The sequence below is a fragment of the Talpa europaea genome (genome assembly GCF_964194135.1).
Source record: "Talpa europaea genome assembly, chromosome: 8".
NCBI lineage: Eukaryota > Metazoa > Chordata > Mammalia > Eulipotyphla > Talpidae > Talpa > Talpa europaea.
The window spans coordinates 118,798,561-118,820,509 of NC_140075.1; the positions used below are offsets into that span (position 1 = coordinate 118,798,561).

The 21,949-nt window shown below is 54.2% G+C and overlaps 1 protein-coding gene across 1 annotated transcript in view; it reads left to right on the forward strand.

Annotated features, from left to right (window-relative positions):
• Positions 1 to 835: 835 nt before the first annotated feature.
• LOC311175463 (uncharacterized protein) overlaps positions 836 to 21,949 on the forward strand; it is a gene marked incomplete at both ends in the record, with an annotated part of 30,541 nt that continues 9,427 nt past the window's right edge. Inside the window, 8 exons of the mRNA XM_084240334.1 lie at positions 836 to 1,475; positions 2,024 to 2,294; positions 3,827 to 3,974; positions 4,663 to 4,844; positions 11,844 to 12,139; positions 13,669 to 13,873; positions 15,014 to 15,161; positions 16,457 to 16,545. Coding sequence (XP_084096460.1) covers positions 836 to 1,475; positions 2,024 to 2,294; positions 3,827 to 3,974; positions 4,663 to 4,844; positions 11,844 to 12,139; positions 13,669 to 13,873; positions 15,014 to 15,161; positions 16,457 to 16,545 — 1,979 coding nt within the window. The remainder of the gene's footprint in view (positions 1,476 to 2,023; positions 2,295 to 3,826; positions 3,975 to 4,662; positions 4,845 to 11,843; positions 12,140 to 13,668; positions 13,874 to 15,013; positions 15,162 to 16,456; positions 16,546 to 21,949) is intronic.

The window sequence follows — 21,949 nt, forward strand, 5'->3', positions numbered from 1 at the left end:
GCTTCTGAGCCTCAGTTTGCACGTCCCACACATGAAGTCAGCAAGAAGCTTCTGGAAGTGAAAGCCCATGTCCGTGCGAGCCTGGAGCCTGAGGCTCTCCTGCGCTTCCTTCAGCACAGCGCCCCAGGCCCGGCGTCTTGCAGGGCGGGCGGCCACCGCCGCAGACTTAGGCGACTATAAAGCAGGCCGCAGCCACACAGGAAGAGGAGCCAGAGTTGGGGGTTTGGGGGGGTGGTTGGAGTTGGAATCAGGCAGCCCTGTCCCATCCGGCGTGGGTCACTGAGCCAGGTCCTTCCCCCCTGGGCTCAGCCTGTCCCCCATCAAATAACGGGGTCCAGTGCAGCCCACTCAGAGCTGTCCCTGATCCCAGCATCCCAGCGACAGCCCGCCTCTTCCCGAGTGGCCAGGTGCATGCCCCTGTGCCTCCCGAGCCTCGGTTTCCTCTTCTGGCAAAGGGGCTGTGCACCTGCACCTCAGGGTCAGGGCAGGTGTTAGCGGGGCCTGGGATCCCCAGGCATGTGATCCTGGGCTGCTGCTTCCTTTGCTCCGTGGCCTTGGACAAGGGCTCCCCTCTTGGCGCTCTGGTCTCCCTGCCTGTGCACAGGGGCTGTCACCTACCGCCTGCGGGAAAGGCGCCCAGAGGACAGTGCCGGGAGGCAGAGAGCCGAGAGGGAGTGGGTGGGAAGCGCGTCAGAGGCGTTGCTGGTGCTGTGACTGGACAGCGAGGATGTAGGAATGTGCCAGGCTGGTGCTCGTGGACGTTTAGCCAACCGTGCTGCTTTACCTGGTGTCCGTGCATGACTCGGGCGTGGCGCCCCTTCTGTCTTGCAGGACGATGCCCTCCTCCAGCACGTGGGGCCTCCTCCTGCTGGCAGGCCTGTGCTGCCTGCTCCCCAGCAACCTGGCTGATGATGGTCTCCAGGGAGAAGCCGTCCAGGAGACAGATCCAGCCAAGCAGCACCCAGCCTGCCAGAAGATCGCCCCCAACCTGCTCGACTTCACCTTCCACCTGTACCGGCAGGTGGCTCATGAGTCTAACACCACGAACATCTTCTTCTCCCCTGTGAGCATCGCTACAGCCTTCGCCCTCCTCTCCCTCGGGAGCAAGGGTGAAACTCACACCCAGATGCTGGAGGGTCTACATTTCAACCTCACTGAGAGAGCAGAGGCTGACATTCAAGACGGCTTCCAGCACCTTCTCTACACCCTCAACCAGCCAGACAGCCAGCTGCAGCTGACCACCGGCAACGGTCTATTCATCAGCGAGGGCTTGAAGCTGGTGGACAAGTTTTCTGAGGATGTCAAGAAAATCTACCGCTCCGAGGCCTTCTCTACCAACTTCCAGAACCCCGAAGAGGCCAAGAAACAGATCAACGATTATGTAGAGAAGGGAACCCAAGGAAAGATTGTGGATTTGGTCCAAGACCTTGACAAAGACACAGTTTTTGCTCTGGTGAACTACATTTTCTTTAAAGGTAAGGTGCACCACCAGCCTGAGCTATGGCCAAAGGGAACACCCCACGGTGTCCTCAAACGCCCAGTCCTGACATCTCCCCAGGCAGCGCGTCTCAGCAGGAGTCACTCAGTTTCCACACACAACCACTAAAAGGCTTTCCAGGACTGATGAGGGCGGGGAACGAGGCCAGCAGTCAGTCACCATCTTCTCTGCAGGCCTTTTCAGAGCCTTTCATGTCCTCCTGTGCTTGGGAACCCCTCAGGGAGCGAGGCCGTCTCCCAAGACAGACAGCCAGAAAAACAAGTGCGGGTAAAAATGCTTTTTCTGAGCAGCCAGGCCGGCGCTCCAGAGCTCCAGTAACATACAAATGCCAGGTGTGCCTCTCGGCTCGCACTCCCCTCACCCTGTCCTGGCAGTAACCTGTTTGCTCCTTTTAGTCCCATTTTGCAGGTGCCGAAGCCGAGGCCAGTCCAGAGGGGACTCTCCGCGGGAGGCTCAAGACCCCTGGTCCTCTGCTGAGCTAACCCTTTTCCTACCCTGGTTGACGACCCCTTCCCTTCTCTCCAGGCAAGTGGGTGAAGCCTTTCGATGCTGCGCAAACCACCGAAGAGGACTTCCATGTGGACGACGAGACCACCGTCAAGGTGCCCATGATGAGCCGCCTGGGCATGTTTGCCATCCAGCACTGCAGCAAGCTGCACAGCTGGGTGCTCCGGATGGACTACGAGGGCAACGCCACCGCCCTCTTCCTCCTGCCCGACCAGGGGAAAATGCAGCATGTGGAGGACACAATGAACCAGGAATTCCTCGGCAGGTTCCTGGAAAAGCGATACGGAAGGTAACTTCCGGGCACGGGGCTGACCCGAGCTGCCCCACAGGCCTGGAGGGCCGGGGCTGGCCCACACTCCACGGCCACTGTGCCTGACCCTGTGACTGTGACAAAGGCCAGGGTCCCACCAGGGAGCACCAGCCGGCTCCCAAGGGGACAGTGCCCGGCAGGTGAGGAGCTGAAGTCCTGTCCTTGGGGACCCCCACCCGCCATGGGCACTGCCCTGTCTGCTCGCACGGGCCTGGTGCTGGGAGAGCTTCCCGTCACCCACCATCAGGAAAGTAGGAGTTCGAGGCCAAGGCCAAGCATGCAGTTAAAGTGTGGACAGTCCACGCTGCCCGGAGGAGGAACCCACTTGGAGGGGCCGGGAAGCAAAGGGCCAGGGCATTGCAGAGCACGTGAGAATGGCCGGTGCCTCCTCCCGCTGTCCCTGTGGTTGGACAGGGTCCCCCCGGGAATAATCCTGAGCCTGCGCCCCAACCTAGCACACATGTCTAGGTCCATAAACACGCACGAGCCCGCACACGCTGTTTTAATCCTCTATAAATATAAAAATATAGGCAGCATTATAAATCAATCACTCAACATTTAAAATAGAAGAGGTGAAAGAAATCATACGTAAAAGAATACCTAGCAAATAAATATAAATATAAAAATGCAAAAGGGAACATCTGATGAGCTGTGACCCTGCACTCCTAAATCACATACTGTGTCCTAAACCATCGCGACAGCAATTAAAAATAAATGACTAGAAATGATCACAGGAAGCACCCTGAGGGGGCCCCGGCCCGGTGACTTCCATTATTATTCTTCTTTACTTTTAAAATATATTTATTGCATCATCCTTCCTTTACTTCTCACCCATATCAATTAGAGCTTTTTGATCATGCACATCCACATTATTTTATTCTCCATGTATGCACTACTATCAGTTCATATTAAATGTTGGCAACATTAATAAAATTATGTATATATAAAAATACAAAAGGCTAAAATTAAAATAGCACCTTTCTTAGCCTTGGTTCAACTGGCCACTCCACAACTACACAGTGTAGTAGGAGGCACCTGGTGCAGTATTCCCGGGTGGACAGTGCAGAGCCAGGGAGGACTGAGCCAGAACCAGGGCAGGTGGAGCCCGAGGGCTGTCAGGCCCACTCCCGCCTCTCAGGGGTCACACTTTGTCCCCGTGGAAAATGAGGCGGTCATCAGCCCACACAGTCACTGGCCACTCACTGGACAAACGTGTCTCAGCACCACCACCACCGCCCACCCCCCCGGGATTGCAGTCCCAGCCTGGGTGACCAAACCCCAGAGGACACCGGGGTCTACCAGGAGGGCTCCTCGGAGGAGATGGCCTTTGGGAGGCTTTGCTGGAGGAGGAAACGGATCACTCCAACAGTCTCTAGATCGTTACCCAAAAGAAGAAAGCCAGCCTGAGCTTGTTCCTCATGTGGGCAGGGATTCAGGTGCCCCGTGGGAGAAACCAGAACGGAGACACTTTCAATGCAGAGAATCTCATTCCTTTTCTTTCCATGGTACAGATCCGCCAGTTTAAAACTGCCCAAACTGTCCATTTCTGGAAAGTATGATCTGAAAACTCTCATGGCTAAAATGGGCATCACCAAGGTCTTCAGCAACGAGGCCGACCTCTCAGGGATTACTGAGCAGGCGCCCCTCAAGCTGAACAAGGTGAGTTGCACCAGCAGCCCAGGCCGCGGCTCAGGAGGAGGCTGAGGGGGACAAAGGGACACAGATGAGCCAGCACAGCGAGGTCCTCACAGGCGGCCGGGGGAGCCCTGGGAGGGGAACGTGGCCGGGTGATGGCTCAGGAGGTGCCTGGCGTGTCGGGTCCACCTCTGAGGGGGCATCACAGACCCTCTGTCCCACCCACAGCCGAGGCCTCCCTTCTTGGGGTCTTGAAGGACCCAAATCCTAAGGGAAGCTTGGGCCCTGGCACGTGAGGACTTCTGACCCCTGCGCCCCGTGCCACAGGGAGCTCCTGGGAATCAGGGCCCAGAGTTCACAGGGGATTTGGGCTAAGACGCCATTTATCCAGGAAGTGAAAGGTGGCCGGAGAAAGCACTGCCGTGCAGTTGCTGGCTGCAAGCTGAGCCTGGTTGTGGCCGAGGCCGTGCAAGTCCCCCTTAGAGCCCTGCTCCCCAAGGGGCTTCCACCTGCTCTAGGCATAGAGGTGTGCGGGAAGGTGTGAGGCCTTGAGGAGGTGGAGGAAGGCCCTGGGCCTCCTGCAGGGAGCCAGCCCAGTGTTGAGAGAGGCCCAGGGAAACCCCCTCCGTTCCCAGCCTTCCTCACAGGCCTGCGTGGGATTCAGGAAGCTTGACTCTGCTCTCAATGGTCCTCTGTGCTCTCTCCCCTCCAGGCCCTGCACAAAGCCGTGCTGAACATCGATGAGAAAGGGACGGAAGCCACTGGGGCCACGTTTATGGAGGCCATCCCCATGTCTGTTCCCCCAGAGGTCCACTTCAACAGGCCCTTCCTCGTAATCCTCTATGATAAGAACACCCACTCGATCCTCTTCATGGGAAAGGTGGTGAATCCCAAGCAGGGCTAACCCCCCTCTCTCAGGAGGGGTCAGCCCCTTCCCCTCCTCCCTGAAATTAAAGAATGGTCAACCAGGCCCGAGTTCGAGTGTGACTCACCTTTGTGACTCTTGCTTCTGAGTCTCCCTTTACGTTAGGATGCGGGGGGACTCCAGGTCACAGCTGCCTTCCATGTGTCCATGTGTTGACAAATATTCAGTATTGACATGGCCAGGTGCAGGTTGCAATCAGCAGCTTCCTGACTCTTCCCAGTTCTGCTATGGAAAGCTCTAGGTTTTCCAGTCTCTCTGGGAATCCTGAGGCGCAATCACCTGGGCTCAGATAGGGCCTCAGGTCCCCACCTCCATCAAGCATCCACCAGATGGGCCTGGTAAGGGCCTGCCCCTGCAGGGCTCATGGAGGCCCCAGGTTCCCCCCGCCTGCAGGGTGAAGGCTAGATCACCAGGCTGCTTCCCAGTTATCCCAGGGCTGTCAGCTCCCCGGGGGCAATGCACCCCGAGGTCTCCAGCCTCTGAAAGGAGCCCTGGCTGGGTCTCTGCTTCTCCCCAGGGTCACCTGGGTGAGACCAGACCCCACAGCACACAGCTCCTTCCTGCAAGTGACTCTGGTTGATTTTTTTCCTGGAGTTGCTTCCAGTTGGGCCTCTGGGAACATATTTTCTGTCCTTGTCATTCCAACTCTTCTGCAGGACCTTCCTTCTAGAAGCAGGTCTCCTCTCCCCAGGTGAGCAGAAGCGATGGTGTCTCCATCCGTTTCGCCTACTCCAGTTCAATCAGGCACTTGCCTAAGACCTTTCTCCTCCTCAGTCATGTGACACAGGCACCCTGGATAGCAAAAAAAATCACAACATCCCCTTGACAGAAGAAGTAGAGTGACACCCCCCTCCCCCCACTCACCTACCCTCACCCTCGGCTGAAACTCCTTCCAGGTTCTTGCCCAGGGACACTCCCTGTGGTCTTGGGAGGGAAACCCCAGTCCCAGGCCTCAGCTAGAGCTTGTGCCCACTTCCGTCCCTGTTCACACATGGGTCCCTCTGGCCCTCCAATGCCCTGCCCGGGGGTCACAGTTCTGGAAGCCCTGATGCCCCAGCCTGGAGGACTCAGCTCCCCCTGGATCCTCCCAGGAACATGCTTGTCCGGAAAGGACCGCTCTTCTGCCCAAATCTGGCTTAAGCCACTCTCTGCGGGGGACACTGTAACCTAAAGCGGGACTTTGTCCTGTGAAACTGACACCTTTTACGTCAACATGGCCCCCGGGGTGCAAATTCACTTAATGGAACACAACGCAGAAAGACTCCACCTTCCCCAGAGGGTCTCTTCTCTTGAGTTTTCTCTACCCAGACACTCACCTGCACTGTTTCATTGGTGATGCCAGCACTGCCTGGGTCTAGGTGACCCAGACCTGAGGCTACACACCTGGGCCAAGCTCAGAGTCTGCACTTAATTAACAGCTGTGTGGGTTCAGAAAGTCACCCAAACACTCTGAGCCTCAGTCTCTTCATCATGGTTATAAAGCCTCCCCTGAGTTGGCGTGAGAGTCAGAGACAGGGCAAAAACAACTTTTATTGGATCCCAGAGCAAAATGCCAATGGAAGGGTGACATTAGTGCATCTATGTGCTCCTGCTAGAAGCCTGGGCCTGCAGGCCCAGCCAGCTCTGCTCCCTGAGCTCCCAGCAGCACTGGCATGTGTGAGTGCAGCTGCCCTGCTCTCACCCCACAAGCCAGATGAGCAAACTGGGGCTCAGGGAGCCAGGTGCCTTGCTCCAGGCCACAGTCAGTAAGCAGTGACTCTGCCTTCGGGTTCTGCCGCCCTCCTACCTCACCCATACCTCCAGAGCGGTCCAGTCTGTGCCGATGCGGTGCCCAATTCCTGCTTGAAGCCCGAAGGACCCATATGTGAACAGGGACAGAAGCGGGGACGAGCTCTAGCTGTGGCCTGGGACTGGGGTTTCCCTCCCAAAACCACAGGGAGTGTCCTGGGGCAAGAACCTGGAGGAGGTTCAGCCAAGGGGGCGGGTGGGTGACTGGGGATGGGGAGAGGTGTGTCCCTGCAGTTGGAGGCAGCTGGTTGTCACGTACCAGCTCCCAAACCAGCTGAACACGCAGCAGAGGCTCCTCTGTAGAATGGCACTGTTGGGAAATGGAAGTCAAGTGGATCCAGTCGCCACAATCACAGGCAGTGGGGAGCAGAGAGGTCAGGTCTGTGGGGGAAGACCGAGGTGGGTTTTGCAAAACCTCCAGGACCAGAGAAGGGTGAGAGATGAAAGAAGGGCCGTGAACCCAGATAAGACAGAGCCGCAGGTGACACGGAGGGTTATCGGGGGAGTTAATGAACACACCTCAGCCTTTCAGGCCTGGCCTGCAACACCCAGGTCAAGGCCAGGGGTCCCTAGAGCAGGAGGGGTCAGAGGGGAGCGGGGAGACCTCGGACCTTTCTCCAAAAACCTGGGGAACACGCCGCAACAGGCAAAAACCAAGAAGCTAGGAAGGCGTCGGCTTTCTCCGGGGAAAGTTGAGTGGCGTGCTCGCGTCTCAGGCCAGGGCGCAGGACCTGCTCGAAGTGCAGTTGAAAGGGACCAGAGAAGAATTCGGCGCCTGGATGAGAAGCAAGTCAGAGAACAAGGGGCCTGATGGGGGGGCTCTCCCCTGCCCTCCGCAGAGGGGGGAGGCGGGAGTAGAGCACCCAGCCACAGGGTCCTGACGGATCCCAGGAGCACGGGAGATAGAGAAAAGCAATGCAGGAGAGCCCTCCTCCTGCCCGCCGCTCCCCTGGGAAGAGACTGGGCCCACTAGGCGCCAGGACTGTGTGAAAGTGTGACTGCACGTCCAAACTGACCGTTCAGGCGGGACATGAAGGGTCAGCTGCCTGACTCAGCCCTGACCCTGGCGCAGGGGAGGCAAACCTCACTGGGCCTCGGTTTCTCCTGTCAGTGGAGGTAACCACCAGCGCGGGCCCAGCCTCTGCAGAGTCAGCTCAGGAGGGGGCGAGGGAGAACTACTTACTCAGCACACTCTCCTGGCCTGACGGGCCTGCAGGCTGTGCCTCCTCCCCGCAGGCTGTGCTACTTGTAGGGCCAACTTACAGGAACTGAGGCACCAGCATGAATGTTCACATGAGTCACAAGGCCGACCTGGAATCCTGAATCCTTTCTACCTTGTGACTCTGCTTTCAGCATTTTCATCTTAACATTGCAATCCTGAAGTTCCCTCAGAACAAAGGAACCTTCCCTGACAATACTTAGAATGTGTTACAGGTTGCCAATACAAGCCAAATAGAGGGAAATACCTCCTTTTTCTACTTAATACCCAGTTCAGATGTGCTTTGCTTGTCTTGTGAAAGCAACACCTGGTGTGAAAATCTTGTGTCTGAGTTTTCAGGACAAGTTGTCACTTTGTTCCCAGGTGACCCAGTGAGGGCCGTGAGCCCGGGTCATGCAGCGGCTGTGAGTGTCCCCTCCTCTGTCTCAGAGCTGAGCTGGGTCCTGCCCGGAAGCGGAAACTGCCTGGAACAGCCCCAACTCCCGTGGTGCCTCTGCTGGCCTGGGGCAGCGAGGGCCCCACGTGGGCCGGGAGGTGGCCCCTCTCATTGGTCTCATGGAAAGGAAGTTAGTGCCCGGGCCTCAGAAGGGGGAGCCGATCAAGCAGGTCTTCTGTCCTGCACCCCCATCTCCCCAGCTGCATATGGGGATGTGTCCTACCGATGTCCCTCAAGGATGGTTCACAGGTCAGAACAGGCAGGAAAAACCCTTAAAACTCTAAAGAGTTGGCTACATGTGCCCAACAGGGCCTGCCTGGCTGGTAGACACTCTGTCCTCCTTCTCACAAGGTCTCCCTGATGCCTGGGCAATGCCCACCCCTGGGTCCTGTGGTTCCCATGAGCCAATGACCCCCTCTGGGGCTTCAAGCTCCTCTGAGTGGGTCCCCCCAGGGTCCAACCACTGCTGAAAGGCCTTCTCCAGGTGGGGTGCTGGGACTTGAGGTGCATGGGGCTCTTCAGGCTTCCTGGCCTTTCCTGGACCCTCGAGACGTCCAGCTGGATTTGCTTCTGACTTTGGCAAGAACGAGCCCATGACCCAGGCTGCTGACACCAATGGTCATCTTGGGCCAGGTTCCAGGCACTCGACAGGAGGTGGGGAGAGGACCCCTGGCCTGGCACAGCCATGGCCCCACCCTGCCTCCGGGGTGCCTGCACCTGCTGGTTCCCCTAGACTGGGCCCCTTCAGGGAAGGACAGCCAGGCCCTTAGGTGATAGTGGGCCCGTGGGCGGAGCTCTGAGGCTCCCAAGCTGATTACCTGCACAGGGAGGTGGCATCACTGGTCACCTGGATGGTGCGTCCCAGCCCCCCTGAGATGGCCTTACAAGTAGCACAGCCTGCGGGGAGGAGGCACAGCCTGCAGGCCCGTCAGGCCAGGAGAGTGTGCTGAGTAAGTAGTTCTCCCTCACCCCTTCCTGAGCTGACTCTGCAGAGGCTGGGCCCGTGCTGGTGGTTACCTCCACTGACAGGAGAAACCGAGGCCCAGTGAGGTTTGCCTCCCCTGCGCCAGGGTCAGGGCTGAGTCAGGCAGCTGACCCTTCATGTCCCGCCTGAACGGTCAGTTTGGACGTGCAGTCACACTTTCACACAGTCCTGGCGCCTAGTGGGCCCAGTCTCATCCCAGGGGAGCGGCGGGCAGGAGGAGGGCTCTCCTGCATTGCTTTTCTCTGTCTCCCGTGCTCCTGGGATCCGTCAGGACCCTGTGGCTGGGTGCTCTACTCCCGCATCCCCCCTCTGCGGAGGGCAGGGGAGAGCCCCCCCATCAGGCCCCTTGTTCTCTGACTTGCTTCTCATCCAGGAGCCAAATTCTTCTCTGGTCCCTTTCAACTGCACTTCGAGCAGGTCCTGCGCCCTGGCCTGAGACGCGAGCACGCCACTCAACTTTCCCCGGAGAAAGCCGACGCCTTCCTAGCTTCTTGGTTTTTGCCTGTTGCGGCGTGTTCCCCAGGTTTTTGGAGAAAGGTCCGAGGTCTCCCCGCTCCCCTCTGACCCCTTCTGCTCTAGGGACCCCTGGCATTGACCTGGGTGTTGCAGGCCAGGCCTGAAAGGCTGAGGTGTGTTCATTAACTCCCCCGATAACCCTCCGTGTCACCTGCGGCTCCGTCTTATCTGGGTTCACGGCCCTTCTTTCATCTCTCACCCTTCTCTGGTCCTGGAGGTTTTGCAAAACCCACCTCCGTCTTCCCCCACAGACCTGACCTCTCTGCTGGCGTCGGGCAGCGAGTGGGTGACTAGACAGATCCCCACCCTCCATGTTGTGATGTTTTAAACAGAAGCCCCTGAGAAGTGACCATCTGGTCTGGGATCCGACCGGCAAGACAGCGTCAAGCCAGGACTGTCTGAAGCTGAGATGCTTTCCATGCCCCCTATTCTCCAGCCCTCTGGCACCCCTGTTCCCTGAGGCCCTGCCACCTGAGCTGGGAAGCAGGTGTGCCCAGGGGCAGCCCGGACTCACAGCAGGGGGCTGTCCTCCTGGGGTGGTGGGGAAGGACCACAGAGAAGCCTGAGCTCCCCAGCTGAAGGTAAAGCACTTAGTGTGGTCTCCTGAAAATCTCCCCAGCCCATCACAGCAGCATGTCGGGACCTCCCTGCCACAGAACCCCACCTAAGGCAACTGTGCACCCCAAACTGACGGGGGTTACTGAACCCTTGGCGCATGCTGTTGAGACTCACTGGGCCCAGACCCACTCCAAAGTAAGAAAAGTCTCTAACTGGGGTGGAGGCAGCCCTGCCGGTCAGTCCTGGCTGTGAGACGCCCCCACCCCCCAACAAGAGACCCCCCACTATGTCCCCGGCGGACGATGGGCAAGGTCTGTTGAAATTTTGCTTGTCTCTCCTGAAGGTGGGTGTTGCTACTAGCTTCTAGTTCTATCTAGAATGATACGAACCCTCCTATAATGCCCAAGACAGTCCCTCACCGCAGTGTAGAATTTTCAGCCCAGTTGACAACAGTACTAAGCTCGAGACCCTGGCTGCCTGCGTGCTGGGCCCTTAGAAGCAGGTGCATTTGCCCATGAGGGAGGCCATTCCCAGTGAAGACCCTCCTGTATACAAGCTCTGAGCCCCAAGGCCAGAGGCCTGCCTTGTCCCAGTTATGCTGGAACTGCTTTGCGGCCTTGAGAAAGTCACTGAACCTCTCTGAGCCTCAGTTTGCACGTCCCACACATGAAGTCAGCAAGAAGCTTCTGGAGGCGAAAGCCCATGTCCGTGCGAGCCTGGAGCCTGAGGCTCTCCTGCACTTCCTTCAGCACAGCGCCCCAGGCCCGGCGTCTTGCAGGGCGGGCGGCCACCGCCGCAGACTTAGGCGACTATAAAGCAGGCCGCAGCCACACAGGAAGAGGAGCCAGAGTTGGGGGTTTGGGGGGGTGGTTGGAGTTGGAATCAGGCAGCCCTGTCCCGTCTGGCATGGGTCACTGAGCCAGGTCCTTCCCCCCTGGGCTCAGCCTGTCCCCCATCAAATAACGGGGTCCAGTGCAGCCCACTCAGAGCTGTCCCTGATCCCAGCATCCCAGCGACGGCCCGCCTCTTCCCGAGTGGCCAGGTGCATGCCCCTGTGCCTCCCGAGCCTCGGTTTCCTCTTCTGGCAAAGGGGCTGTGCACCTGCACCTCAGGGTCAGGGCAGGTGTTAGCGGGGCCTGGGATCCCCAGGCATGTGATCCTGGGCTGCTGCTTCCTTTGCTCCGTGGCCTTGGACAAGGGCTCCCCTCTTGGCGCTCTGGTCTCCCTGCCTGTGCACAGGGGCTGTCACCTACCGCCTGCCGGGAAGGCGCCCGGAGGACAGTGCCGGGAGGCAGAGAGCCGAGCGGGAGTGGGTGGGAAGCACGTCAGAGGCGTTGCTGGTGCTGTGACTGGACAGCGAGGATGTAGGAAAGCGCCAGGCAGGTGCTCGTGGACGTTTAGCCAACCGCGCTGCTTTACCTGGTGTCCGTGCATGACTCGGGCGTGGCGCCCCTTCTGTCTTGCAGGACGATGCCCTCCTCCAGCACGTGGGGCCTCCTCCTGCTGGCAGGCCTGTGCTGCCTGCTCCCCAGCTCCCTGCAGGATCCCCAGCTCCACCCAGACCTGCCCTTCTCTGACATGGCCCTGAAACTGGCCAACTTGTCCTTCAGCTTGTACTACGAACTGGCCAACGAGTCCCAACGAGACATCCTCAAAGCCTTACAGCTGTACCTGGACCCCTTCAACCAGCCGGACAAATGGCTACAGCTGATCACCGGCAGCATGCTGTTCCTCGAACAGCCTGAAACACATGCTGACATGGGTAAAGGAGGACTCGAAGGCTTACCACTCCAAAGCTTTCTCTGCCAATTTCCAGAACCCCAAAGAGGCTAAGAAACAGATCAACGATTACATAGAGAAGGGAACCCACGGACAAATTGTGACCTTGATCAAAGACCTTGACAAAGACACAGTTTTTGCTCTGGTGAACTACATTTTCTTTAAAGGTAAGGTGCACCACCAGCCTGAGCTATGGTCCTCAAAAGGGAAAACCCCATGGTGTCCTCAAACGCCCAGTCCTGACATCTCCCCAGGCAGCGCGTCCCAGCAGGAGTCACTCAGTTTCCACACACAACCACTAAAAGGCTTTCCAGGACTGATGAGGGTGGGGAACGAGGCCAGCAGTCAGTCACCATCTTCTCTGCAGGCCTTTTCAGAGCCTTTCATGTCCTCCTGTGCTTGGGAACCCCTCAGGGAGCGAGGTAACCCATGCCATGTCTCCCAAAACAGACAGCCAGAAAACCAATTTTTAGTAGAGTGAATGAAGGAAGCAGGTTTTGCAAGAAGGGCCTGCAGGCAACTCTGGAGTTGTGGCAAGAGTGACAGCTTTAGAGCCAGAAAGAACCGGGTTCAAATCCTGTCTCCTCTACTCAATCCCAGTAAAATGACTAGCCAGCCATTTAACATGTGAATTCTGTCTCCCACATACAGCAAAGCTATAAAAATGCCCTTCTTACCAGGTTTCTATAATTTGAAAAACAAGTTAGAAAGAACACAAGTGCACGTAGTAGGTGCTCAACTAAACTTGAATCTCTGCCTGTCTTGCTCCCTTGAGTGATGCCAGTGCCAGCACCTGTGGGCCCGAAGGGTGTGCAGAGGCAGTTCAAACAGCCCGTGGCAGGAGCCTGGGCCAGGGTCAGAGTGTCAGGCAGCTGCCTCTTCTCCCTGGAAGCAGACAGTGCAGCAGGGAGTACCCGGGCTGGAGTCAGCCAGCGGTGCCACTCGAGGTGCTGTGGCCCCTCTCTGGCCTCAGTGTCCTCCCCTCATCTGATGGGAGCATGGAGTCAGGGGTTCCTGAGGCACCTGACATCCCTCCATGGTGTTCTTTTGGCCTGGCAGACGGGAGTTGCCTGGACATCTGCATTTCACCTGATTTCTCAGGAAAAGGGCATCAGTGCAGGAACAAGAGGGGTTCCCTGAATGATAACAGCTGCCCAGAAGTAAGGGCAGCGTGTCTCAGGCAAGTCTCAGTCCACAGACAACTTGGTGAGCTTCCAACTACTCCCAATAATTTTCATTGCTCAGCCTCAGGTCACCCCTAAGTCAAGATCAACCGCAAATAAAACACCCGCTGTGCACACCCAGCATGGACCACCTCACCTTGTGACACAGGATCTCCCATGCTGTCAGACGACCCTCACATGAGGACCGATTGTTCTTCAGAGTCCTGATGGTTTCACAGCCTCTGCAGCCAAGCGAAGACCCGGTGAGAAGCAGCTCCAGCGGGCGCACACTCATCTAGACCCTGATCGGGCCCGCTCCGCCCGGCTGACCTGTATCTTCTCTCTCCAGGAATATGGGAGAACCAATTCAAAGCTCAGCGCACCGTGGAAGCAGCCTTCCAAGTGGATGAGGAGCCCACCATCTGGGTGCCCATGATCAACCGCCTGGGCAGTTTCCACCTGCACCGGGAGGAGGAGCTGGCCAGCTGGGTGCTTCTGCAGCACTACAAGGGCTCGGCCGTCACCTTCCTGACCCTGCCAGATGAGGGGAAGATGTAGCACTTGGAGGAGCGGCTCACGGAAAAGCACCTCTCCACCATCCTCAGAGTCATCCGCACGCGGTGGTTCCTGGCATGGGGCTGACCCGAGCTGCCCCACAGGCCTGGCGGGGCAAGGGTGGCCCACACTCCACGGCCACTGTGCCCGACTCTGTGGCTGTGACGAAGGCCAGGGTCCCACCAGGGAGCACCAGCCAGCTCCCAAGGGGAGGAGCTAAGGCCCTGTCCTTGGAGACCCCCTCCTGCATGGACACTGCCCCTTCTGGTCACCCATGCCTGGTGCTGAGAGAGCTTCCTGACACCCGCCATGGGAGAAGTAGGAGCTCGAGGCTGAGGCCAAGCGTGCAGTTAAAGGGTGGATGGTCCGTGCTGCCCAGGGAAGAATCCACGTGGAGAGGCCGGGAAGCACAGCCCAGGGGCTCTGAGCACACGTGTGAGGATGGCCGGTGCCTCCTCCCGCTGTCCCTGTGGCTGGACAGGGTCCCCGCAGGAATGACCCTGAGCCTGTGCCCCAAACTAGTGCACGTGTCTAGGTTCATACATATGCCCGAGCCCGCACACGCCGTTTCACCCTACACACTGGAAAACAAAAAAAGAAAATCAAAGTGTAAATTAAAAGAATGAACAGCCCTTTTCCTTCTCATTCCCCACCCCGGCCACTCCCTGGGTCCTGCACCAGGTGGACAGTGCAGAGCCAGGGAGGACTGAGCCAGAACCGGGACAGGTGGAGCCCGAGGGCTGTCAGGCCCACTCCCGCCTCTCAGGGGTCACACTTTGTCCCAGTGGAAAATGAGGCGGTCATCAGACCACACAGTCACTGACCACTCACTGGACAAACGTGTCTCAGCACCACCACCACCGCCCACCCCCCCGGGATTGCAGTCCCAGCCTGGGTGACCAAACCCCAGAGGACACCGGGGTCTACCAGGAGGGCTCCTCGGAGGAGATGACCTTTGGGAGGCTTTGCTGGAGGAGGAAATGGATCACTCCAACAGTCTCTAGATCGTTACCCCAAAGAAGAAAGCCAGGCTGAGCTTGTTCCTCATGTGGGCAGGGATTCAGGTGCCACGTGGGAGAAACCAGAACGGAGACACTTTCAATGCAGAGAGACTCATTCCTTTTCTTTCCATGGTACAGATCCGCCAGTTTAAAACTGCCCAAACTGTCCATTTCTGGAAAGTATGATCTGAAAACTCTCATGGCTAAAATGGGCATCACCAAGGTCTTCAGCAACGAGGCCGACCTCTCAGGGATTACTGAGCAGGCGCCCCTCAAGCTGAACAAGGTGAGTTGCACCAGCAGCCCAGGCCGCGGCTCAGGAGGAGGCTGAGGGGGACAAAGGGACACAGATGAGCCAGCACAGCGAGGTCCTCACAGGCGGCCGGGGGAGCCCTGGGAGGGGAACGTGGCCGGGTGATGGCTCAGGAGGCGCCTGGCGTGCCAGGACCCCCTCTGAGGGGGCATCACAGACCCTCTGTCCCACCCACAGCCGAGGCCTCCCTTCTTGGGGTCTCAAAGGACCCAAATCCTAAGGGAAGCTTGGGCCCTGGCACGTGAGGACTTCTGGCCCCTGCACCCCTCGCCACGGGGAGCTCCTGGGAATCAGGGAGCCCGAGTTCACAGGGGATTTGGGCTAAGACGCCATTTGTCCAGGAAGTGAAAGGTGTCTGGAGAAAGCACTGCTGTGCAGTTGCTGGCTGCAAGCTGTGCCTGGTTGTGGCCGAGGCGGTGCAAGTCCCCCTCAGAGCCCTGCTCCCCAAGGGGCTTCCACCTGCTCTAGGCATAGAGGTGTGAGGGAAGGCGTGGGCAGGAAGCCCTTCCTGCTCCTGGGGCGGGGCGGGGGTTGAGGGGGCTCTGGCCCAGGAGGTGAGAATGTGATCAGGAGGCAGGAGGGAGGAGGGAGGTGGTGTGAGGCTTTGAGAGGGTGGAGGAAGGCCCTAGATCTCCTGCAGGAAGGGGAGGGCCAGCCTGGTGTCCAGAGGCCAGGGAAGGCAAGGGAAGGGAACTCTGGTAGACTTGAGCAGTGCAGTAGATGGATCCCCATGGGTATCAGATAAAGATCTCAGTTTTGTTGTCCTCACTCACACACACACACACACACACACACACACACACACACCCCTGCACACATTTATTGGACACCTGCACTGTTCAGGTTCACGTGAAGCAGCCTGGATGGTCACATCACAAGCTCTGATTTTCTTATTTAAGAAATCCATTTTAAGAAGGGTAGGCCTCTCTTTGAGCTGACACAGCTGGGTAGTGGAATAAACAGGACTTGAACACAGATTCTTGTGATTTAAAGCCGTGTTCGCCCCACTATACCCTGATGATTCAGTTGCGAATCAGCGGCTCTTTAATAAAACACTCAAAGGGTAGGCGGGCACTGGCAAGCTTGCTCGTCTGTCATTTTTCTGCCATCAAACCAGGGAAATGCTAGAAGACCCAGCCCTCACTGGGGAGGGTCCCTCCCAGTGCCCTCAGCTCATTGCTCAGCTGAGGCCTGGGGTTGGGGGGGAGAGGAGCTGGGATGGGGTACGGCCTCCCTCAGCCTCCAACACGCTCTGCTCTCTCCACCAGGCAGTGCACAAGGCTGTGCTGACCATCGACGAGGACGGGACACAGCCTTTCGGGGCCCCCTTCTCGGAAGAGAGCCCCAGTTCAGAGATGTGAGAATCACATTCAACCGGCCCTTCTTGGTCATCACCAAGGATGAAAGCACCAGCGTCACCCTCTTCACGGGAAAGATAGTGAATCCCACGGCAAAGTAACTGCCACTCTGGGTCAACAACTCACTTTCCAAGGCAGAGCCCCTTCCTCGAAGGCATTAAAGCATTTTTTTTTTAAAATGTGGCAGAACCACTTTATTTTTTTTTTTAATAGAGGCATGTTTATTTATTTATTTGTTTGTTTTGTTTATACAAGCACTGGGTACAGTCAGAAGCGCGGGAGGGTGAGAGAGTCCACCAGAGCCAGAGCGGGGAGCAGAACAGGCAGAAGGACTGAAGTACACTGCTGAGGGGAGCAGCGGGCAGCAGGAGAGGTCTGCGCACCATGTGGGACCCTCCTCCGGTGGCCGGGGAGCAGCCGGGGATCGAACCGGCACCACAGAGGCCGCGGGCAGCTTCGCAACCCAGCGCTCAACCGCTGCGCCACCGGGGAGGCCCCGGCATTAAAGCATTTTTGATCTGACCAAGTTCTTGTCTCTGAATGTTCCTTTACGTCCCCAGAATATGTGTGGGATCCTTTCATCTTTTCTTTTCTTGTTTTCTTGTATTTATGCTGCCCAGCGCTGTGCTAAGCAAATATGAAATGTTGACTGAAACACGCAATTTTCTTTGCAGGTAAGGAAAGCCAGCAATGTCAGGGGATGGACCTTTCTGGGGGTGTTGGAGACAACTAAGTAATTGCTTAGATTTTAACATCCGAGCAGCTGGCAGAGAGGGCTAGGGCAGGGCAGGCTAAGCCGGGCAGCCCCCCACCACCCCCACAGGGAGAGCTAGAGGGTCTGCACTTAGGTGGGAACCACAATCCGTTCAGATTGTCAAAGACTCAAGTCACATTACACAGGGTGTTCGGGTCTCTGAGTAGATCAAACATGAAAACATAAAAACCAGAAATGATCTGGCAAGTAGCACTTGGTAATTTTCTTGCTGTTGAAGGTGGTAAAACTTTTCTCAATAAGATAGAAAAACACATCTGTCATAAAAGTAAAGATTTAGGAATCTAACTTTATGAAATACACACTATATGGCAAGAAAAAGATGCATTCGGTTCACCGAAAGGATAAAGCAATTATAAACACAAATGCCTCAACCACCAGAGTCTGCTATATGAGCAGACATGGACGAAATTGAAGAGAAAACAGACGGCAGCGCAATAATAGCAGAAGAATCAATACCTCACTTTCAATAGTTGGTAGAAAACTCAACGGAAGACTGCTTCATGGGGAGGACAGTCTTAATAACCGGTGCATTCACAGCTACCCTATACACATGTGAAAAGATGAAGCTGGAGCCTTACCTTTCACCCTATCTAAAAATCTACTCAAAAAATATCAAAAACATAAACGTAAGAACGAAAACATTAACTGGAGGGCAGCTGAGGTGCAGGAGAACAGAGTGGACAAACAGGACTGTCAACTGGGGGGGAGGTCGCCAGACCATGATTGCACAACCCACCTCACCTTGGACCTGTTAATATTAACTCGTCTCCAATCTGGGGGAGCAGAATCCCAAGTCACTGCCCTGATTACATCAGTTGGCTCATGTCGTTGGCCAGATCTTCCTGATACTCACTTGGCCTTAGACTGTGACCTGCTGAGCCCCCATTAATACGCAGCTTTTTGTCCCCCGTGGCTACATGTTGGGGACCATTTCTCCCATGGGACAGGGCAGAACCTGCGGGAGGATGGAATGTGCGCAGAAGGAATAGAACGGCCTCAGCACAACTGTCATCTTGAGCCACTTGATTGAGTGTGACCTCAGAGCTTCTTCTAAGAAGATTCTCGCGCTTCCGGGTGGGCTTTCCCTGTCTTGGGTGTCTGCACACTTTTGATTCCTTGTCACTTCTCACAAAACCTAAGCTTATGAAGAAGGTTTAGTCAGCGATCATTCTTTCATTCAACCGTCTTACATCGAGTGAATCGTGCATTCACTCAACCATCTTGTACTGGCCACCACTGCACACCAGTTCTGAGTCGGGTGGAGTCCCGGTCAGTGCAGTAAATGAGGCTGAATCACACACTTCCTTGTGAAAAGCATTGAGGACCTTGTAGCCACTTCAGAGGGTTATCTTCAGGGTCTGTGAGGACAGAGGGGCAGGTTATGCACATGGATGCCTGGTGGAGGGAGCATGGTGTCTGAAATCCTGCCCACGCACCACTCACCAGCTGGTGCAGCCCGCGATGTAATGACACATACCTGGAAAGAGGCATTTTTTTTCATTTACACAGGATGCTATTATTCAAAAAGAAGCGTAGTAAAAGATGAAACTTGTGGCTGGACAGCAGATTGCAGGTGTCCACTGTAAAACCCTTCTTACTTTGATCAATGCTTTAAAATTGACATAACAATATATGGGAGGGGATGGAAAGCCATCCCATCAATTTATGCATTGGTTAGAGAGATGGCATTATGGGTTAAATTGTACACCCCCCCCCATTTATATGTGGAAAGTCTGACTCTCAGTACCTCAGATTGTGACCGTAGTTGAAGATAGGATCGTTAAGGCACTATGGTCAGTCCCAGTGTAATAGGAATGGTGTTGTTATAAGAAGGAGAAAGGTGGAGACGAAGTCATGAGCATCAAGGGAAGACAGGGTGAAGAAAGAGCAGGAACATCTGGGGGGCACGAGGATAGTCAACCCATGTGCAAAAGAGAGGGCCTGGATCCTTTCCTCACAGGGAAGTCTACAATAGCTTGATTTCAGATTTCCAGCTTCCATAACTTGAGACAATAAATTTCAGTTAAGGCACACAGTTTGTAGTATTTAGTTATAGCCACTCTAGCAAACTATTACAGATAACCTTTCCTAGTCTGCCCCATCGCCTCCTTGAACTCCCAGACCTCTGAGTGTTTTTGGAGAGATACTGCCTACCACAGGGTTTAGGGATCTGGGAATTGACTACTTAAGGCCTTATTTTGCCTTGAAAAGTGAATGATAATAATGAGAATAAGAACAGACAACTCTGGAGTCTGGCTTCCATCCTGGCACTAACTACCCACAAGCCACATCACCTGGAATAAAACAGGATAAATTCAAGTCACTTGAATTTAATTTTCTCATTCACAAAGACACAGATGGTTGAGATGATTAAACAAGGTGTTACATGTAAAGTTCTAAGCACACAGTAGATGTTCAAGAAAGGATGGCCGAATATTCTCGATGATGAAAAGCTGAAAGTCGTCCCTTTAAGATCTAGAACAAGACAAGGATGTCCACTCTCACCACTTCTTTTCAAGATAATACTGGAAGTCCTACTCAGAGCAATAAGGCAAAAAGAAAGATACAAGGAATCCAATTAGGGAATTTGCAAAATTATCACTATTTGCAGATGATATGATAATATACAAGAGAACCCGAAAAACTCTCCAGAAAAACTAATGAAAATAATAAACCAGTTTAGTATATAGTGAAATAAAAAATCAACATGCAAAAATCAGTAGCCTTCCTATATGCAAACTATCAGTCTGAAGAAGAAATTTAAAAAAAAAATCCCATTTACAATTGTGCTCAAAAAAATCAAATATCTTAGAATAAACATAATAAAGGAGGAGAAAGACCTATGCAAAGAAAATTATAAAACATTGTTAAAAGAAATAGAAGAAGACACAAAGAATGGAAAGACATTCCTGCTCTTGGATTGGAAGAATTAACAGTATCAAAATGGCCATCCTACCAAAAACAATTTACAGATTCAACACAATTCCAATAAAAGTTTCAGTGGCAGGCCTCCCTGGTGGTGCAGCGGTTGAGCACTGGGTTGCGAGGCTGCCTGCAGCCTCTGCAGCGCCGGTTCAATCCCCGACCACTGGGAGGGTCCCACATGGCGCGCAGACCTCTCCTGCCGCCCACTGCTCCCCTCAGCAGTGTACTTCATCAGTCTACCTGTTCTGCTCTCTGCTCTGGCTCTGGTGATTTCTCTCACCCTCCCATGCTTCTGACTGTACCCAGTGCTTGTATAAATAAATAAATCTTAAAAAAAATATTAAAAAAAAGTTTCAGCGGCATTCTTCAAAAAAATAGAACAAATATTGATGAAATTCATATGGAATCACAAAAACCCTCAAATAACCAAAGCTCTCTGACTAAAAAGAAGAATGGAGGTATCACACTCCCAGACTTCAAATTATACTACAAAGCCATACTAATTAAAACAGTATGGTGCTGGAACAAAAACAGACACACAGACCAATGGAAATTTCAATCAAATTGAAAACCCAGAAATAAAGCCACACAATATATGGACAACTAATCTATGACAAAGGAGCAAAGAATATGCAATGGAACAAGGATAATCTGTTCAATAAATGGTGCTGGGAAAACTGGATCACCACATGCAAAAGAATGAAACTAGCCTACTACCTCACATCATGCACAAAAACCAACTAAAAATGGATAAGACTTGAAACCATAAAATATGTAGAAGAAAATAAAAGCAAAATACTCCATGACCTACATCTCAGAAACATCTTTAAAGACTCATGCCCTGAAGCAAAGAAAGTGAGGAAAAGATAAACAGCGGGGATTACAACAAGCTAAAAAGCTTCTATACAGCAAAAGAGACAATAACCAAAACAAAGAAATACCTTACTTACTGGAAGAAAATATTTGCACTCCATTCAACTGATAAGGGACTGATTTCAAAGATCTACAAAGAGCTCACACGACTCCACAGAAACAAAGTTAACAATCCAGCCAAAAAATGGTCAGAAGACACTGCTCCAAAGAAGAAATACAAATGGCCAACAGGTAGATGAAAAAATGTTCAATATCACTTATAATCAGGGAAATGCATATCAAAGCCATAATGACATACCACCTCACACCAGTGAGAATGGCACATATTAAAAAAACTGGCAACAACAAATGCTGGCATGGATATAGAGAAAAAGCAACACTCCTACACTGCTGGTGGGAGTGCAAACTGGTCCAATCACTATGGAAAACTGTGTAGAGGTTGCTCAAATTACTAAAAATGGAGCTACCATATGACCTAGCAACTCCACTCCTAGAAATCTACCCAAAGGACACGAAAACATTAATGCAAAAGGAAACCTGCACCCCTATGTTTACTGCAGCACTATTTACAAGAGCCAAGATATGGAAACAACTTAAATGCCCACAAACAGATGACTAGATCAAGAAGATGTGGTATAGACACACAATGGAATACTATTCAGCAATCAAAAAAGATAAACTCATGCCATTTGCAGCAACATGGATAGAGCTGGAAGGGATTTTGCTCAGTGAAATGTCAGAAGAAAAAAGAAAACTATCAGATGGTTTCACCTATAGGAGGAATGTAGGAAAACCAAATAAGGGATCAGGAAAATAAGACAAAACTAGCA